This window comes from Erithacus rubecula (assembly GCF_903797595.1).
Source record: "Erithacus rubecula genome assembly, chromosome: 10".
NCBI classification, from domain to species: domain Eukaryota; kingdom Metazoa; phylum Chordata; class Aves; order Passeriformes; family Muscicapidae; genus Erithacus; species Erithacus rubecula.
Window position 1 is genome coordinate 21,903,051 of NC_136662.1, and position 20,091 is coordinate 21,923,141.

Here is a 20,091-nt window from a genome sequence, read left to right on the forward strand (position 1 = left end):
TGATTTCAGAGGTTAGTTTTATAAATTGTTTAGTCAAGGTCATCAGGAATACAAGGACAGTTGGAATTGCTGCATTACACTGAGGGTTTACAGTTAAATGAAGAATAATAAAAGGTAGGTAGCAATGTGGTTTTTATTAGCAACATTTTTACCAGACTGTTGGAGAGCAATAGTAGCATGGTTCACACACATGCCTGAGTTTAAAGCTGCAGATGTAATCCAAATCATCTGAAGCTTGTAGCATTTGCCAAATATGCCTGTGCTAGATGCAGTCATGTGTTGAAAAGAACATGGCTTGTGGCAGAATTACCAGTCATGAAATTACATTTTGTATTTTATTTTTAGGATCAAGTAGAACACCCTGATTCAGCAGAACTGGCTGGTTGTGCTGCAGTCATCATGAGAAGGCACAGGGTCATTTGTTTCTTAACATATGTGTAAGAAAAAGGTAAGAGGCAAGTTCTGCTTTAGAATGTAATGATTCAGAGTTCTGCACCTGAAATGTTTATGTATTCTTATGGATGTGTATTTATAGACATACACCTTTGTATATGGATGGATCTTTTCTATCGACGATGACGGACTATTTTTAGCCATTTGTTGTTTTGTTTTTTACTGAGAGTAATTGCCCCATTTTAGAGCAAAGATTGTGTCTTATTTTGTTTGGGAGAGGGGGAAAGCGGGCAAAGTCTTTTTCTCAGTCTGTGCTGTAGCCAGATCTCATCAGTTCTAAATAAAGCTGTTGCTCAACTCTGAACAAAGTGTTCGTTACAGCAGAGGTGCCTGACTCGCAGGGACAGGTAAGACACAGATCGCCGAAGGGAGCTGGAACAAGATGTGCACTTGACCATTGTTTGTTGGGGTTGAAGGAAGTGTTCAGGAGCCCTGGATCTAATAAATCAGTCTGTCCAGTCAATATGTACTTCTGTGCTGTCGTGCTATGGGAAAATGACATTTTCTGGATGTGTGGTTTTTATCAGGATGAATGAGCAATGTTTGGTTTCAGTTTGATCATGCCCTTTGTGACTTCCATCTTAGGAGCTCTTCATGGATATTTTTTGGGAGAACTATAATAAACTATTTGAGCATTTTGTTCAGTTAGAGATTACTGAAACGTATAGATTCACAATTTGATATTGAAAGAGTGGTCTCCACAGGACAGCATGACAGAAAATCCTGAGATCCTATTCCGGTTCTTTACATATTCTCTGGTTTTTATGTCTTTGCTGTGAGCCAATAGTTGAATGTCAGCACTACTTCCTTTCAGTGCATTTTTTATTACAATGTTTTGATGTGATTGTGAGCTGATCATCCACTGTTAAAGACAATTTGAATGACTAAAGGCTGTCAGTTTCCTGTGGTGAAAACATCCCAAGGATAATTTAGGATGTGCAGTGCAGAAGATCATGGGTTACATAATCCCTTAGCATACAGCCCAACACAGATATGAGTCTAGCTGTTTTGTAGGTATAACACAAGTCTCACGTACAGTTCATTTCCCAGGAGCAAGCTGGCATGTGGGATACCTGAGCTCTCTTGAGAGTCAGTCTCCAAGGCTAAGCTTGTTCAGAATAACACCTAATTTTAAGGAAGGTTTTTCTGTTCTTTACTTCTGTCTGCTCTTCCCCGCTTATGCAGCTGAAGTTTGTGTTATATCTGAATGCTGTGATGACAAGGGCAGTAATTCTGGGTAGATATGACACATACATTTCTGGTACATGCACCTTTAAATTTAGACATCAAGGAAAATAAAGCATGTAAGCTTCATGGAATGTAAGTTCTTAAGTTTCGGAAATGAAGATGATGATAAGCCCATGCTGTTGTTAAGAAGAAATTGATAAGTAAAACACACTTCCTGAATTATGCATGATCTGTGATCCAACAGGAGCTTGAAAATAATCTGATTTGACAGGCTGCGTGTTTTAATTAGCTCTGTGCCCTGAAAGACAGAAGATGACTCAATGGGTAACAAGTGATCCTGAGTTTTATATACCAGTGGATAGTGACCATTGTACAAATCTGTTTTGTATACAGAGTTAAATAAAATGTAAAATTTTATAATTAGTCTTTTCTGCTAAATCTTTGCAGGGAGGACTGTGTTTTTGAAAAAAACGTCTCCTGGTTTTTACTCATTGGTCGTTTATGCTTTCTCTTCCTTGCAGTGGCACAAAATCCTCTCCTTCATATTGTTTATCCCAATATGTAGTAATTTAGGAGGTATCTTCTTTTTGGTGGCATACAGCTAAAATTACTTCTTTCTAATTTCCTCGCTTTCATTCTCCTTTTTCCAAAGTCTCAGTGTTGTGTTTCCTCATCAGCTTCTCTCTATGCCATGGCTCAGGATATTTGAGCAATACTAGAGTTTCACAACTATTAAGGATCCTTTAAAAAAATTGTCATGCCAACCTGTACTAAGAGGAAGATTGGGATTGGAGTAATTCTAAAAGTCTTCCAAACTTTTATAGTGGTACATGTGAGATTCAGTCAAGTTTCAAGACACCTGTAAAGGAATATGCTTTTTATTTAGCTTGGACATTTAATAAAAATATTTTGAATAAAATTAAATTCTAAATCACAGGGAAAATAGCCACTCAATTATTACAGCATGCCGTGTTAGAGCATTTTATTTTCTATTTTGATCTTGAGTTGCTGGCTATGGAGAGTTGAAGCATTAGATCTTCAACAGGCAAATATGTGAGTTGCTGACAATCAGGAAGCCTTGCTGATAGATCTGTTAGGAACATGAGTACTTGTCCTCCTTTACTGTCAGACAGAGGAGAGGACAGTAAGGACTTCTGTGGATTTGGCAGTGTGTTTTGCCCTTGGCAGAAACTTCCAGAAAAGCTTGGGTGGTTGTTGTGTTCTTTTATATAACAATAATAATAACTTTAGATGTTAGACCTGAAGATTTGCAGCTGACCTTTTCTGAGAAATACCTACTGCAACAGACAATGAGATCTCATTTAGAGTGGCTGTCAGCTTAGTGACTGAATTTAAAAATAAAAGGTTCTCTATATATCCTGGTACATCAGTGAGTGAAATAACAATAGTGATATAAAAGGTCTTTTCTCTCTTTAGTTGGAACTCATGAGCACAAAAATTTTTTATGACATTTTTCAGTCTTGCAATGCCTCACTGACAAATACTGTTTGCATCATTGACCTTAATAGCAGGACTTTGCCTAGGAATAATTATACGTGTCTTCATCAATTGTTTGCTAGGGGCAATGTTACCATTATAATGTAAGTTAAATACATTTTAAATGGATGTTAAATCACCTGGTATTTTGTACAAAACAGTCCTACTTTTTGTGACTCCTGAAATGCAGCTGGTGATCGAGGTGGGCAGCTTTTCCATTCCTGATGCTATGGTCTGTGCATCTGTGCACAGTAAATGATATGGCAAATCATCTGTTTTCCTTGCAGAAGGAGTTAATCTATAATCCTAGAACACAGGACAAATTTAGGAGTATGTCAGATGACAAGTCTATCTTGGAATTATTTTGAAAATGTTTGTTTTTTTCTGTTGATGCGCATTGCAATTCTAAGTTACTGTTAATTTTCTTTAGAACTAGCTTCTGTGTATATCTTTAACACATGACATAGTCTAATTATATTAAATAGCAATTTATTTATGTTATATCATGATCACCTTTTAAAACAACCATGTATCAAATTTAAAATTGACCTTGAAAACTTGAACTCTGCAGTTTGTAGTATTTTAATGCACAGTTTTTTCCTATCAATGACCTAACTTCAGCTGTTGCCCATAATAAATACAAAACTATTGTATTGTAAATATTTATAATTCGTAAATTTGTAAATACAAAATGTTGTAGTGATGGAAATAAAGGTGGTTGATGTTTTCCTCAAATCCAGATACTGTGGGGATAATGGTAAAGTATTGTTTTACATGGGAAACTTCCTCTAATGTGTTATATCTCTGGTGGAAAAAAGCAGGTTTTTAATTGAGCTGTCAGATCTAACACTGCTTCATGGTGCAAAACAAGGTTCTTATCCTCTTGTCCTCCATTGCCTTATTTCACAACAGTGAAAGCCAGCTCTGAAGGGAATAAGGCTGTTTTGGATGATGTTCAGAGAACAGATCAAGTTAAGGTCTCTCTATGGTTTATAGGTTATGGCACACATTTTCCACGGAAAATGTCTTTGCTGGTAGGGAATGTTTGGAAAAAGTGGATCAGGGTGTCTTGTTGCTACAAGACTTTGGAAGTGAGGAGTCCGTGTTACTGCTGTTAGGGCAAAATATTACTTATTATGTGAAGATAGTTATGTAATGATTCGGGGTTGGGTTTTTGGCTTTGGCTTTGCTTTTTTTCCCCCCTCATTTCTCTCGTCATCTTCTTTTCTAGCCTGAGAGCATTATCTCTTGATGAGAATATTTACTTCTGTGCATTTTGCTAGGTTTCCAGTGGCTGCCTTTCAGGGAAACAAGGATTATTAAAGGAGACATTTTAAGAGGTAGCACAATTCAAGTAACACCCATTAAGTCCCTTAACAACTTTTACAAGCATGGATCTTTGAAGCATCTCCAGGGAAATGAGGACTGACAGAGAGTACTGCTAGCCTACTGTACAGAAGCACAGGGAGTTTAAATTCCATGTTCAAAGCCACATGAACTAATTGGTAGTAGCACAGATCTGAAAGTCAGGTCTTCGAATTTTTTAGTTGACCTTTCTAGTTCTCTAGACTGGATTTTTTTTTTTTTTTTTAGACTGGTGCCACAGCAGTTTTGCTCTTGCCATTATAGTGATCCTGATAGCCAGACAGTGTTGAGAGACTGGAGGTAACAAAATCCAAAGCAAGTTTGGGTAGGTTGTTAATCTGAAGGAAGCAAGTTTAAGCACACAAATAATTTTTATTCCTGGAAACTACTTTTGATTTATGTCTGTAATGTATGCAAAATTTGATTTACAAAGGACTTTTCCCCTTAGATCATGACAATATGTAATGGAACACTGCTAACTGAAGGTTAAGCATCTGATTGTAATTTGTTCTCTGACAGGTTTAGACAAGGATCTGGTGGTCGTTCCCTGACAAATGGAGAACTATTTCCAAGCAGAGGCATATAACCTCGATAAGGTTTTAGATGAATTTGAGCAAAACGAAGGTGAGTAATTTCAAACAGGATTATAGATGCACATCAGATGTCTTCTACAGAGAACAGTATAGAAGAAGAGGAGATCTGTGATACTCTTAGTGGGTTTGAGTTGCAAATTAATCTCAGAATTTACAAAGAGCATCTGTTAATTTTGCATAGTATGTCTTCAGCATTTCTTAGTAGCATTCTCTTCTGTTTCCATTCATCTTGTTTACCTTTGTAAAATTTCTTACTCTTTTAATAGCAAATGTACCATACACCTTTAATGAAACATTTTGTGAAGCTTAATCTCAGTAGCAATATTTAAATCATTTATTTTAAACAAATCAGGCAAAACTTATTTTAAGCTTCTTTTTCAGAAATGTTTTATTAGGTCACATAAATCATATAATGAAGGTTATTATATTCAAAGCACTAATTTTTTTGCTTAGTCTAATTGGTAATTCTTTGCTGTCAAGGAAGGTGAACTATTCATTTTATGAGGGTGAGAACTTTTCTAGGCACTTCTAGCTGTCTGAAATATATTAATCAATACTTTGCTTTTGCAAATTCAACCTGATACTAATTGGGGTAGCTCTAAACTTCCTGAATTCCAGAAACGTTATGGAATTGCAGCACTAATGGTTGACCAAGGATATTAGTAATGGTAGGTGAGCTTCATTTTTGTGCCCATATTTGAACACCTCTGCATTTCTATTTGGGACATTCTAATGCAGCAGGATTAATAGAACCTGTAGCTTTAACATGACAGTAAGTTTTCTTGTTTAAATCCTTTTTCAGATGCTGCTGTTTCACCTACTCTGCTGGGTGCAAAGTGGAATCAGATTCTAGATCCGCCTTCTCGTCGCCTGTCGTTCAACTCGGCTGTGGCCAACGTGAATGAAGCCACAACTCCCGATGAATGTCAGCAGAGATTAAAGTCTTTCTCCTTGTCCCACTCAGTGACCACACCAACAGGAGGAGGGGATTGCTGTGCTAATGGAAAGGATTTTAGCATAAGCCCAGAGACCCCAGTCATGTGGATTGATGATCAGGCAGCAGCAGATGATCAGTTGATTAAAAGAAATAGTAATCGAGATGACCAGTGTAACTCTATGGAAGCAGGAGAAAAGAAATGTGGAAATACAGCTTGCTTGCCAGAGGAGAAAAATGTGCTAGTGGTGGCAGTCATGCACAACTGCGACAGAAGAACACTACAAAGTGGTGATGTGGTGGATTGTACAAATTACAGCAGTCAGTCCCTAATGGACTCTATTAGCTTTACACTGGATAATGAAAACCGACAGAGTGACCAGTTTAGTGTTACTGTAAATGGATCCACAGAAAAGGACATTGATACAGAAAAGCAAGTAAACAGGCTCTGCACTGAAGATGACTCTGTAAGTAATTTGATTAATGCTTCGTCTGAAAGCCTGCCCCCTGCATGCCCCTCCTCTCGATTAGAGGATTTTAATATGAGTAAAGATTTGCTGTTTTCAGAAGCTACAACTGCAGGGATCAATGCAGTGACTCTCTTACAGAGACCAGTTGATGGTACTGCTAAAATGCAAGAAAATTGTGCATCAGTTGAAAATTTCACTAGTAAAGCCATTCCTCAGAGAACAGATCTGGAAGCTAAAAGCTCTTCTGGTTCCAGTAGTGGAAGCTTAATCGTAGAACAGGAAGCAGCCCAGCAGTTGCAGTCTAGGCTATCTGGGCTCACTGAAACCTGTCAAGCTAACGTGGCTGGAAGTGGCAATTACAAGGAATGTGTTGCAGAGGATGTTAGTGCCACTGAAAGCAAAGTCATTGAATGTGATAAAAATCTCGGCACAACGGAATTGCACAACATGGCAGAATGTTACCCTGAATCTCAGGAGATGACTAATTGGGAGCTGACAAAGTTGAATGATATGAATAATAAGCAAACTCTAGGGGAGAATGAAAGACTTTTGCAGACCAAACAGCCTGATGATGCATGTGGAAATAGCAAAGAAGATGAAGATGGGGTATTGGAGGCAGGCATAGACTCAAAAGGATCTGGTACAGATGAGCTTGGAGGGTCCAGTCTCTCTGATGTGATGGCTACATCAGCAGCAAGCTCTCTGTCTAATGGTTGTGATTCCTATGGAATGCAGAACCCAGTTGTTGCTCATGTCCCAAAGACTTTACCCTCCAAGGAAGACTCGGTAACAGAGGAAAAGGAGATTGAGGAGAGCAAGTCAGAATGTTACACTAATGTTTATGAACAGAGAGGAAATGAGACCACAGAAGGGAGTGGTCTTATTTTAAACAGCGCTGGTGACCACATAAAGAAAAATTATTTGCATAATCTTTGTAGTCAGGTTTCATCCATGCAAGGGCAGACTTCACCAAAACCAGTGACTAATCTACAATATATCAGTGTTCCTTTTGGTGGTGCAAGACCTAAGCAACCCACAAATCTGAAACTGCAGATTCCGAAGCCATTATCGGACCACTTGCAAAATGATGTTATTCCCCCAAATTGTGGAGGTAATAGCAAAAACAAAAATGTCTTTGGTAAGACACAGTTAGGGGATACAGCAGACACGTTTCCTGGTGAAACATCTTCAAATGCCTCTGGTACTGGTTCTAATGGGGAACATTTGGATGAGTATGAATCTGGAGTTTCTAATAGTTCGTGCCTTGCAGTAGCCCCAGATAGTCCAGATAATGATCTCAGAGCTGGTCAGTTTGGAGCTCCAGCCAGAAAGCCTTTTACGACTTTGGGTGAGGTGGCTCCAGTGTGGGTTCCAGATTCTCAAGCACCAAACTGTATGAAATGTGAGGCCAGATTTACATTCACCAAAAGAAGGCACCATTGCAGAGCCTGTGGGAAGGTAAGTCCGTATTTTATGAATAAGCTCAAAGCACCCTTTTTTCCCTGATACTGCACAACATTGCATCAGAGGGCTGGCTGAGCTACTGGGTATAGTTTCCTGTGACATCTCTTGCTCTCTAGATGTGTCTGAGTGAAGCAAAAATGGGAATTTGTGAGCTCTGATCTATTTAGGGTGCCAATAAAGAATAACTAATTGTTATTAGTCTAAATGAGCAGTTGTATTTGTTGATTGTAATGATCATCATCATTGGGTTTATGTCAGAACTCTTATAAAATGACTAAGTGCAGGAAAGTGCTTTACAGAAATTACTGCATCAATAATCTCATTAAATTTACTGAAACAAACTTGTTCATTGGGAGTGGGCTGTTGGATTGCTGGCATTCCTGCTGGTTTACATGGCTGATCAACTCAGTTCTTCTCAGTCTTCTCTACTATTCTCATATTGCTTGCATTATTTTAAATAGTATTAACATGTTTTAAACATACATTTGCTTCTGGGGAAGTAAAAAGGTGGTAACCTGGTGTATGTCTACATGATGAGAAATGTCATAATGAAGACAACTAAATCATAATTTCTGTATCACTTTTTGTTGTGTCAAAAATACTTTGTTGCTGGGAGTGTTTTAAAATTTTATGTATGTGCCATCTAGGTGAACTCAAATTCTTATGTGATGAGTTTATTGTAAATTATTAACTTGTAAAGTATTTCCAAATATCTTTATTGAAATACATGACAGTGACATAAGTAGGAACTCAAGGAGAAAATAATGATTCGAAAGCAGTGAACTAACACTCTTGTTAATTAGGTATTGATGAATATTGTAAAAAGAAATACTAAAACCAACGGGAACTAGGATAAAAATAACTTTGGTTCATTTAGGCATCATTCAAAAGTTTCTGAATTTGATTAAAAGACTTTCTGGCTGCTGTGGGTGGTAATTTTTGCTACTAGAAGAGTGCAGAGAAAGCAGAAGAATGTGGATAAAGGACCTAAAAGCAGCAAATCTATCAGAAAAGCTCAAACCCTTATGCCAGCTGGTTCTGGTAGCAGCCCAGCAGAACCCCCAGGCTTGCTCCTGTGAGATGGAACACGTGTCCCTTTTGTCCCTTTAGGAACCACAGTGCACATTTCTCAATGGAGAAATGCTGAGCAGCCTTTCCCAGGACACTTTTAAAAGCTGAGCAGACATTCCTTGTGTACTGCTCCAGCATGTGCAGTTGGTTCTGCCCATCCTGTTGCAGTAGAAGTCCTGATGTGGAGCCAGTAACCACAGATGATCAGTGAGATCCCATAAAGCACATGCCTGCCTTCACCAAGTACACCAGTGTACTTTTGGTTTGTATCAGGGGCCTCATTCTTCTCATGGCAGTTAAGAAGAATCTCTAAGGTGTGGAACTTAAAGGATTGTCCATGATTTAGCTTTGATATGTTAACTTAGACTGTTATTTAGATAATTTTTTTTTAGTTGAACAAATATGACTTCAATTTTCACGTGCAGTAAAATTTTCTACTTATTTTTGTGTTTTAAACAAGTTTATTGCTTGGATTTAATTGCTTCTCTGTAATGACTGAAGCCTTGAATTGCACAAATGAATGCAGAAAATTAAAGTATCTGTAAAGGGATAAAACATGCAATGGTGGAACAAAGCCAAAAGTTTCTATGTGGTTTTTTTTTTTTTCTTTTTACATTCTTCTGACAAATCTTGAGAAGAACCACCAGTGCCAGTGGGTTTTTTTGATTATATGTGGGAAATGGATTAAAGAAAAAATCCCTTTGCTCAGTAGACAAACTGACTCAGTAGACTTAGAATGGATTGTTTTTAGAAGCTTTTGTTAGCAAATGTTTGTCTGGGCCAAATTTGCACAAGTGCAGCCAAAAGATGTGGCAGAAAAGACTTATTAATAAATGCTAAGGATCAGTGTAAGTCAAATAATACTTAGCACTTACTGCAAATTACTTTACAGCTTTAATTCCTGTAACAATTCTAGGCAGAGAGAGACCAAAGCTTTGACAGACAAGATTTGATGAATGTGGCTGCAGTGAGAAATCCCAGTTCTCAGCTGTCTGCTCCTACTTTGTGGTCACCAACCCCTGAGCAAGTCCTGGGGACCATGTGTGGTGTAGGGAACTCTGAACCCCAGGGATGCTTCCACTGTTAAATGTCTGAATCTCACTAAAAGAACTGGGAGGCAACATCTTCAGCCCTTACTGTTATTTGTTTATAGGGGAGTAATGGGATTAAATATTTTGAACACAAGCTTTAGCACAACAGTTTCTTTTTAAGCTTTATTAGCATCATGACAAATCATTTTAGTAGGGGTAAATGTATCTGTTTCATTTGGGAATAAACACTGTATTTAAAAATAGTTGAGTGGCAACTGAGAAGTCTGTCTGGGTTTTTAAATTCAGAATAGCAATTGCAAAGTTAATGGCTGATATGAACCATTTGGATTGATAGATAGTAATGCATTTACAGTAAATTTTGAGTTAAAAGTAAGAACCTAGTGAATGTGTGTGAACACATTCATAAATTATATGTTATGTATATATGTACTTTCTGTTGTCAGATGAAATCATCACCCTTGATAGAAAATCAGAAAATTTGTATGCAGTCTTTTTTATTGACAACCAAAACTATATTTTCCCACTAAAATTAAAAAATAAATCAGCAATTCCCCTAGCAATGAATGCTTTAATAACTCTAGTGAACCTGAAAACTCTAGTAGCATAAAATCTTGCTTTGACACTGCTCTGTTGTTTTTTTTATAGCATGATGTACTGAGATAATGACTTGGTGATTGTTAATAACAAGTCTGACTTGTCAGTTGTGCTGGATTGTGTTCTCTGCATTACTGCTGCTCAGGGCTGATGCAGCCTGAGAGAGGAGGTGGGGATGTTCTGTCATTACTTCAATTTTCTCTTTTAATATTTCAATCAGTGCATTTGGAAGCTTTCATGAATGCACAATGTGTTGTTTGAAAAAGGGTCCTAAATTAGGTATTAATTTGTGTTGGGCCTTCATTTATGGTTGATGACATTGATTTTTCCGTGTTCAATACTGAATGAACTTTTGACTTGAAGTTTTGCCCAGGGAACTGAAATGATGTCAAATGTCTCTAAAATATGCTGTGATGTTATTATTAATATTCCCTAGAATACTTATTTATTGGGTTAAGATGTAAGTGCAGAATTCAGACTTTCCAAGTAATTTACTTTGGTTTTTTAAAGGTTTTCACGTATGTGAAAGGGTGAATGTTATTTTTGCATTAAAATTCCAGAGTATGGTTAATTATATTTTGTTTTTGAAATCTTTGAGTTGTCATAATTAGAAAACATTAAAACTGGTTCTAATGAGACAAGGCTGAGTTTCCTGCACATTTGATTTTCAGCTCTCATGTTGAACCTGTATTTGCTTATTTTACAAACACTTGCCACTAAAAACCTGCAAGTAACAGGCTGCAAAGTAGTCATAATTTGGTGTGATCTTTAACTTGGTTGAAATTTAATTTGGCTTAAACACATTTATATATAAGAATCCTATGTAGCTTCTTATCTGTATTACAGAAATAATGCTACTGGAGTGATGGAATTTTTTTTTTAATTTAGAAAGCATTATAGATCATAATAATGCATAGCGAGTTGCAGAGATAATATCCACCCATAATTAAATTTTGAAATTCTCTCTTGATATCTGAACTCATTTGTTAGGCAACTGCTGCTGTTTCTAGATCTCCTGTGTGTGACATTACCTTTCTGCAGGAAATAGATGTTCATTAGTATCTTCACGTCACCTGAAAAGTAACCCTGAGGAACTACTGGGGTTTTTTTTGTCGGTTTTTTTTTTGTTTTTTTTTTTAAATAAAGAAAATATAATTATTTTTTAAAAAAAAAGAAATGTTTAGGGCACATGTTCTGCAGGATTTTGAGAAAACAAAAAAGATCCTACTGCTGCTGTAGGATCATATCTGCATGCAAGTGTGTTTTGGTGCAGCCATGCTGGTGTTTTATGGTTTTGCTTGTGTGGAGGAAGCCTCGGGACTGTTTCCTGCCCAGGACTCAGGAGTTTTTAGACCTGCTTCAGGGGAACAGAACCAGCATTGCAGTTGCATCTCCACAGCACTTTGTGCTCCCTGTGCTTTGCCTTTAGCAGCCAGGGTGCACAGAATTCAGTTCCTGAGGTCTCCCTACTGTTGTGATACTGTGGTGTTTGTGTTCATGTCAAAATAAGTTTTTTTTTATAGAAATGGAGCAAGATGTCATTCAGCATTCTTAAACATCTTGGTTTATATGTTGAACACTTACAATATTTTGATAATCACTGTTCCTCCTCATCTGAGTAATAACTTGCTAGATATAAGGAGATTAAACAGCTGGAGTTGCTAATAGAGGATCACAGAATTATTTAGGTTGGAAAAAACCTCTTGAGACCATCAAGTCCAGCCTATGACTGATCACCACCTTGTCAACCAGCCCATGGCACTGAGTGCCACACCCAGTCTCCTTAAACACCTCCAGGGACAGTGAATCCAGCATCTTCCTGAGCAGCCCATTCCAATGCTCTTCTGTGAAGAAATTCCTCCTGATGGCCAAAAATTCCTTCTAATGTCCAATTCCATGTCGATGAATTATGCTGCTGCAAAGAATTAAGTTTGAATTAATCTGTGCTATAGCAGTCTCTCATATTTATGGAATACTTGTGCATTGAATTCCTATTTCCTTCTCTCTCTAAAGTGAACTGAAATGATTATTTAAGTGAAAGACTGACTGAAGTTCTCTGTATGTTGTTGTTAAGAAATATGGAAGGTGGGGGGGAAGGAGGAAGTGATCTGGAAATCTTATTCCAAATTTCTTATTTTCTCTGTGTTATTAATAAATTTCTTCTTCATACCCTTTTAAGTTTTAGACCTACCTTGTTTTTGCTCCTAAATCCTATCTCAAAGAAAAATTGAGTATATTAAAATTGGCAAACCTAAACTAAACCAAGACAAATGGGAAAATACAGATTTTTTTATTTTTACCCTCTGTATTTTGCATTTCAAGAGCTTTGCAGACACTCAGTTGTCCAGATCCATCAGTTTGCCCCAATTTTGCACCCCCTGAGGAGTTTTCCCTGTGTTCCAGGTGTTCTGTGCTGCCTGCTGTAGCCTGAAGTGCAAGCTGCTGTACATGGACCGAAAGGAAGCCAGAGTGTGTGTGATCTGCCACTCAGTGCTGATGAATGGTGAGTGGGGAGGGAATCCCAGATCTGGCACTTCACTGGCTTTGTGTGGAGCTGCAGTGAGGGCATTTAAAAAGAGAAATATCAAAATACTTCATTTGTATGGGTAAGTATTCTGAAACACTTAAGGTGCTTGAGAGACTGGCGTGGAATCTTTTTCTACCCTTTGAAGAGTAGAAAAACTGGTGAGGATATAGAGAGTTTGAACATTTTCATTTGGGAGTGCTCTACCAGGATTGCAAAAGCTGTGAATTTAGGGTTTTGTTTTGCTTTTGATTCAGAAGTGTACTCTGTATCCTTTGTTGCCTGAGTTGATATCCTGCTACGCATTTAGATGGAATACCAAAGAGTAAAGTAATGCAGTTGTGCCTGTTCTAGATCATGCACTGTAGGGATTGGGAAAATAGTATTTATCCTCAAATTAATCCAATTCCTCTTCTTAATTCCTTGGTGCTGGAGTAGGAGTTCTTGCCTAAATACAGGTCCCCAAATGTAGATATCTGAGCTTAGATTGTTGCTTTCACACATTCATAGAAAGTCAAACCCAGGGTGGTGCTGTGGCTAAAAGCCTGGTGAAAACATGGGACACAGGGGAGAGTTCACAAGTAGTTCTGTATTTAGCATGTAGAACTGATAGGAAGTTCTATCACCTCTGCTTGGTGTAAGGAAAAACTCTGGTTTTGACCAGCAGGCTGTGCAATGTATTTTGTGTGTTGTTCTTTATTGTATTAACACTTTAGAGCTGTGCTGTAAATATGGGCAAACACAGAGCACTCTCTAGAGGCCTGTGAAAATCTCCACAACTTCCTACACTGCCAGTTACCTCTGGGTGATGATCTGTCCAGCTGAGTAATGCCCATGACACTATGAGACAGCTGCTGTTGAAAGACTCACTGTTCAGTTTTTCTGTCTTGAGTTGAGAAGGCTGAGAAAGTGGTTTAAGTTGGGTGAGAACCCATGAGAGTGCTTAAATCATGAGATAACCTGTATCATCGTGAGAAATTCCAGGCATTTTGGCTTATTAGTGGCAAGGTGAATGGGTGTCCTGGTGCTGGGGTGTAAATAGATATCTGGATCACTGAAACTTGATGCCAGAAGTGAATTCAGTGGTAGAGGAAGGTCTGACAGATGCATTCTAGTATGTAAAAGGTAGAAATGAGAAGTCAGAGAAATTCAGGCTCTAAATGCAAACTTCTAACTGTTATGAAACAGGAAAATAATTTTCTCAAAAAAATTCAAAAAAACATTAAATGTTTCAAAAATATTAAATATTAATCAATGTGCAGTGGTAGGTTTTAATTATTAATAATTCTTTACTCTAGGCCAAATGTGTAAGGTGACAAGAAATTGTAGGTTATAATATCTAGAAATTAAAAACAAGTCCTAGTAATGATGCTGAAGGGGTTCTAAACTGTTATATTTTGGGATGGAGAAATGAACACATTTCAAGGTGTATAAGAACAAGGAATTACAGATACATTTAGCAAAAGACAGCCGGTTCTGTGACTGTGATGGTGAGTTGGGTTAATTCTCATCTGGGGGAAGGGAAGAATCTGAAAATATTTCAGTTGAAACCAAAGTGTTGTTTTGATAAGACATAATAAAACTGAACATATTATAATGATTTCATTTGAAAGCCTCTCTGTCCTGTTGCCAGGGCAGATGCACATTAATGGCAGCAAACAGTGACACCAGTGCCTGGTTCCTTCCAGGACCAGTGCTGTGCTTGCCCTGTCTCCCTCTGTTCCTGTCCCTGCTGCAGTGCTTCCTGCTGATGCTTTGGCCTACTGGTTAGTTAACCTGTAGCCTGATTGTATCCAACCCCTCCTGATCCTTCCAGTTCCTTTGCCAGTGCAGGTTTTGAGGCTTTTGTCCCTGTTAGTGCAGCAGGTTAAGCCTGAGTCTTTGCACAGTCCTGGAAGTGGGAGTAGGAGCTGTAAAAGCAGTTATAATTTCATTTGGATGCTCAGTACCTGGTTTGTATTTGACTGGGGTGTGAGGGGGGGGCTGTGTGTTTCCTGGCACATTTCCATGACCAGGCTATGTGTTTCATCAGTCTCCAATGCTATTTTTAGTGTGTTTTCAGTTGGTAGATATGCTGACTTGTCACTTTGCTCCATCTAAAGAGGGCTTTAAGAATGCTCTTTTACTTTTCTAATAAAGGAAGCCCTGGACATGTAACCTTGTGCATTTTTAATACTTTCTTCTTTCAGAACTTTTACTATAACTGGTACAGAATTGCTGTCAAAAAATGTGCTTTGGTTCAAGTAATTTTCTGATCTGGAATGCCAATACCTTTTTTACTGAGAAGCATTTCACTATTGATTTTGCAGGTTGATGTTGGGAGGCAGGATGGTTTATATTCTGTTGAGTTCTGTTTGGGTTAGGATTTTTTTGTCTTGTTGTTTCTGCCTTGGTTTTCTAACAATTTGCAGCTGAAGGAACCCAAGGATGTAGGTGCTCTGAGAGCTTAGGTGTCATGATATTTATTCCTGACTCAAAGAATGCATTTATTTGTAACACACTAATATGATTGTGGGTGTGAACACATATATGAATTTTCTGGCATCTTACTACAAGCTTCCCTTAGAGGTGAAAAAGCACTGTGGAGATTTTCCTATCTCCTCTGATGAGTAAACCAGACTATGATAAATGTTGTTGACAAAGAAGATTGATATGTTTTTTTTTTAATTAAGTTGAATTAAGGCTCAAGTCACACCTTCTAAATTAATAGCATGAGGGTTTTTTTGCAGTTAAGAATAAAAGTTTTTGATCTGTACACAACTGCCCTGGACACAAAGAAATGCAGGGTGCTTTTTATCATAAATGAAAGCTAAATCTGCTCAAGTATTCTGTGGGTTATGAAGCATTTGTAGTAGGAATGTCTATTTCTCCATGCATTGTGATATATTTATATGTGCTGATATATATTTATATATATTTATATACACATTGACTGTTTTAAATTAAATCTTTGAAGAAGGAACAAAATGAAGCATGAGGAACTAAGCATCACTCAAGTCACAGTCTATTGTAACCATTTTGAGAAAATACTTTTCTATGGACTGATATTTTTACTGCAGGGGGCCAGTGCAGTTTCTCCTTGTGCTTCTGTCATTTAATTGCAGTCTTCTGGGCTGTTACATGAAGGGAATGATCTTTGGGAGGTGGCAGGATGCATCCTGACAGCAGCTGAGAACTTAACACAGTGTTTTGGACTCTTAGATACCTTCCTCTGTGTTCATGGCTCTTGTTCTTTGTTTGCTTTAGCTCAAGCCTGGGAGAACATGATGAGTGCCTCAAGCCAGAGCCCTAACCCTAACAATCCTGCTGAATACTGTTCTACTATCCCTCCTTTGCAGCAGGCTCAGGCCTCGGGCGCCCTGAGCTCCCCACCTCCCACTGTCATGGTACCTGTGGGAGTTCTAAAGCATCCTGGAGCAGAAGGTAGGAGCACTTCCTTTTTCTTGCAGTTTACCTGCAGTAGGAATTTGGAAAGAATATATGCACTTCAGCCATTCCAAGTATGTTCAGTGTGCTGTTCCTGCCCTCAGAAGGGGCATGGTTTTTCAGGACATGTAAATTGTTCTCAGTGGTTGTGTCTGTACATGATGCTGCCATAGGGAATGCCTTAGGTGATGTCTTAAGTTCTTTCCACATTTTTTTTCCTGTTTTGCTGTTTTATACTCGGATTTTCCAATTTCCTCGCCAGTGTTGCTGTGAGATGTTAAACACTGGTTTTTTATGTTCTCTCCAGTGGCTCAGCCTAGAGAACAAAGGCGTGTTTGGTTTGCTGATGGGATTTTACCCAATGGAGAAGTTGCTGATGCAGCAAAGCTGACAGTGGCTGGGACAACTTCCACAGGAACCTTAGCAGTGTCTCATGATCCATCAAAGCCCATGGCCAACAACACTTTATCAGCAGAAGTAAGAGAGTGTTTGGCATTCAAAATCCTGTGTTTGCCTTGCTTGTGAGTGGCCTGTGAGTTGCTGTGGTGACTGCAGTAACACTGATGTAGGAAATGTACTCGGGCTGGTCTTAGTATGTTGCACAGCATTGTCCTTATTTGATTGTTTGCAGAGTGCTGAAACGAGCATATTTTTTAAAATAAAATTAAGATTTTTGAGGCAGAGTGCTAAAAATGTTTGTTGTCTGTATGGCTTCCAGCTGTTTGACTGTACAGATGGTGTGTGAAGGATATTGGTGTAGCATGTTTTAAAAAAACATGAGTCGTGGTCAGGAAGCAGTTTGAAACAATGAGATTATCATAGTGTGGATCAGGAGAAAAAAACTATGTGTGCAGGAAAATGCAGATGAAGTTAATATTAAGTCCACCATACCCTATATAAGTGGAATTGAGACTCTGCAAAAAGTTCAGGTGGGCATAGATGCTTTAAGATTTTGTGAAGACATGGGTATGTGTGGTGTTAGAGAAGGGATGTGCAGGCTCTAAGCAGATTTTCTAGCAGTAGTTCACATACAGGAGTCATCACTTGATCATCTCTCGTTACAGAGCCAGATTACTTGGTGCTTGTTTTTCCAGCAGACACAGACTCCTTCACCTACATCTATAATAATTTAGCCAGCCAGCTCTTACGTTTTTATCATTATTACTGTTTTAATGTTGTCCTTCCTTGTTGTTTGCTTCTCGTAGACTGATAATGCCTCTGTATTCTCGGGAAATATAACTCAGGTTGGCAGTCCTGTTGGCAGTGCAATGAATCTGATTCCTGAAGATGGTCTTCCTCCAATTCTCATCTCCACTGGAGTAAAAGGAGGTGAGGGTATAATTTGGCAGGCAGCTTTTATGCTTACCAGATGCAATAACCTAATGGCTACTGTATTTATTTTAAAAATAAGATGCTGGAGTTTGCTGAGTATTTGAAGGAATTCTCAATAAGCACTTGTATGTAAATGTTGGGCCACTCCTTTGCACAGTTGGTCCCTATTTGCATCCTGGAAGAGCCCCACCTTGCAATGAAATTCCTCCAACAAGTAAAACATGAAGCAAAAAATTAACTGCAGTTGAGAAACATGTGCTAATTTCTTTACTAATCAGACTGTGGGGAATGTTTTACACAGAGATAGGTTTTAATTAGCCTTATGAATATTCATGCTTCCCTTCTCTGAAATTCTGTTGGAACATGGGCTCTGTCTGAGGCATCCCCAAGCACTGCATTCACCAACACTTGCACATCTTGGCCCACAGTGCAGCTTTTAGTCATTGTGATATCTCCTTATAAAGGTTCCAAATGGAGGAGGCTTCAGAAAATTAGAAACTAATTTTGGAAAGATTAGAAAATGTGTATTTGTTTGTGTGAAATTGCTTTCCACGGTCTGATTCATGACATCCTTTAATACGTTCCTGGAATTAACTTATTTTTTCTTTGGTTGTTTTATTCCTATTAGATATTTTGCTGACACAGTGCATTTCTAATGTTAAGCTGGAAGTAACCTTTTATTTCAGGATCATGTCAAAACCAAAATGTGAGCAGCATTTAATTTCAAAACAGATCTATTCAATCCTGTGTTAGTTGTGTATGGTAGTCCAGGACTGATGCCCTTCTGCCTTACTGTGATTTAAGTAACAATTGTTAACTTTTTAGTCATTTGGGATTTCAGTTGGCATTATGACACATCTTTCAATTTGATTTCAATTTTCTCCTCTGATTGATACTGACAAATAATTATTTTTCTGAAACAAGCTACACCTTTCTAACGGATATACAGAGGTTATCTCATAAATTCTGTTGAAGTTTGAAAATACCAGTCTAAGAAACAATCAATTAAACCAGCAATACTTAAATAAGTGTTTGTCTAAAAGGTCAAAACAGTAAAAAGAACTGGAATTGGGGTTATCTGATTGTAATGTAGAGTCTGTACCAGTAATTTATGGATTTCAATGTGTTTCTTTCTTTGGTAGACTATGCTGTGGAAGAGAGACCTTCTCAGATCTCTGTCATGCAGCAGCTGGAGGATGGTGGCCCTGACCCTCTAGTATTTGTTTTAAATGCTAATTTGCTGTCCATGGTAAAAATAGTAAATTGTAAGTGTTTATTATTAAATAAGTCTTAGTCTATGAGAGATTATTAGTAAGAACAACAGCATTTTTATTTGGTAGGATAGTCTCAGAAAATGTGTACAGGTTGAAAACTTTGTATTTAGCCCTATTAAGCTAAATGTCAAAAGGCCCTTTTCTGGTGTTTTAGGTATCAGTAAAAATGATTTTATGTAGAAAACATGAACTGGACTGCTAGAGCCCCCAGTCTCTGGTTTGGAGATCAATGTCTCCTGTAGAGCTTAGTAGGGCAGGGTATTTTATCACCCATTTTCCTTTGGTTGCTTCACTTATTCCCCTGTCATCCTATTCTGGAAAAAGCAGACGGGATCCCATAATAATACAGAGGTTCCATTCCCCTGTGCACCTCTTCTATCCCTTTCTGTCCTGTGCCTGTGTGTACCTATGCTGAGGGAGGAGTGGAGAGGCAGACAGATGGCTTCTCATGCCAGTTCCTCAGCTGATCTCTGCTGGATAGAAACATGATGGAGCAATTGGGAATGACAGTTTTTGTATTAATAAATTGTTTATAAACCTTTCAGCATCTCTTAGATTGCAGTACAATGTTTTACATATGTCTAAAAAGGTAATATATTATAGACACAGGTTGTATTTCAAGAACTTAGTATTCTCAAGAAACGAAGCTCAGAGCATGTGTCATTATTAACATTCCTGTGAAGAAGAACAACACAATGAGGTCTCATGGAGATACCTGGCATCCAGCTCTCCATATTAAGAGAGATATCATTGTTGGAAACTGTTTTAGCTGTCAGGATCATGGTACACATGGCCAACAGCCTGGCCTATTCCCAGGCTCCTTCATTCACATTTAAATCCTGTCCTTTCATTTG

General features: G+C 38.1%; 1 protein-coding gene across 3 annotated transcripts in view; it reads left to right on the forward strand.

The window, feature by feature from the left end:
• Positions 1–20,091, forward strand: part of ZFYVE9 (zinc finger FYVE-type containing 9) — a 56,960-nt gene that overhangs the window by 15,494 nt on the left and 21,375 nt on the right. For all 3 annotated transcript variants that reach the window (XM_079313864.1, XM_079313863.1, XM_079313865.1), the window contains exons 2-9: positions 346–448; positions 5,023–5,127; positions 5,899–7,958; positions 13,085–13,184; positions 16,452–16,628; positions 16,939–17,108; positions 17,837–17,960; positions 19,106–19,228. In XM_079313864.1, coding sequence (XP_079169990.1) covers positions 5,058–5,127; positions 5,899–7,958; positions 13,085–13,184; positions 16,452–16,628; positions 16,939–17,108; positions 17,837–17,960; positions 19,106–19,228 — 2,824 coding nt within the window. In that variant the 5' untranslated portion in view covers positions 346–448; positions 5,023–5,057. The remainder of the gene's footprint in view (positions 1–345; positions 449–5,022; positions 5,128–5,898; positions 7,959–13,084; positions 13,185–16,451; positions 16,629–16,938; positions 17,109–17,836; positions 17,961–19,105; positions 19,229–20,091) is intronic.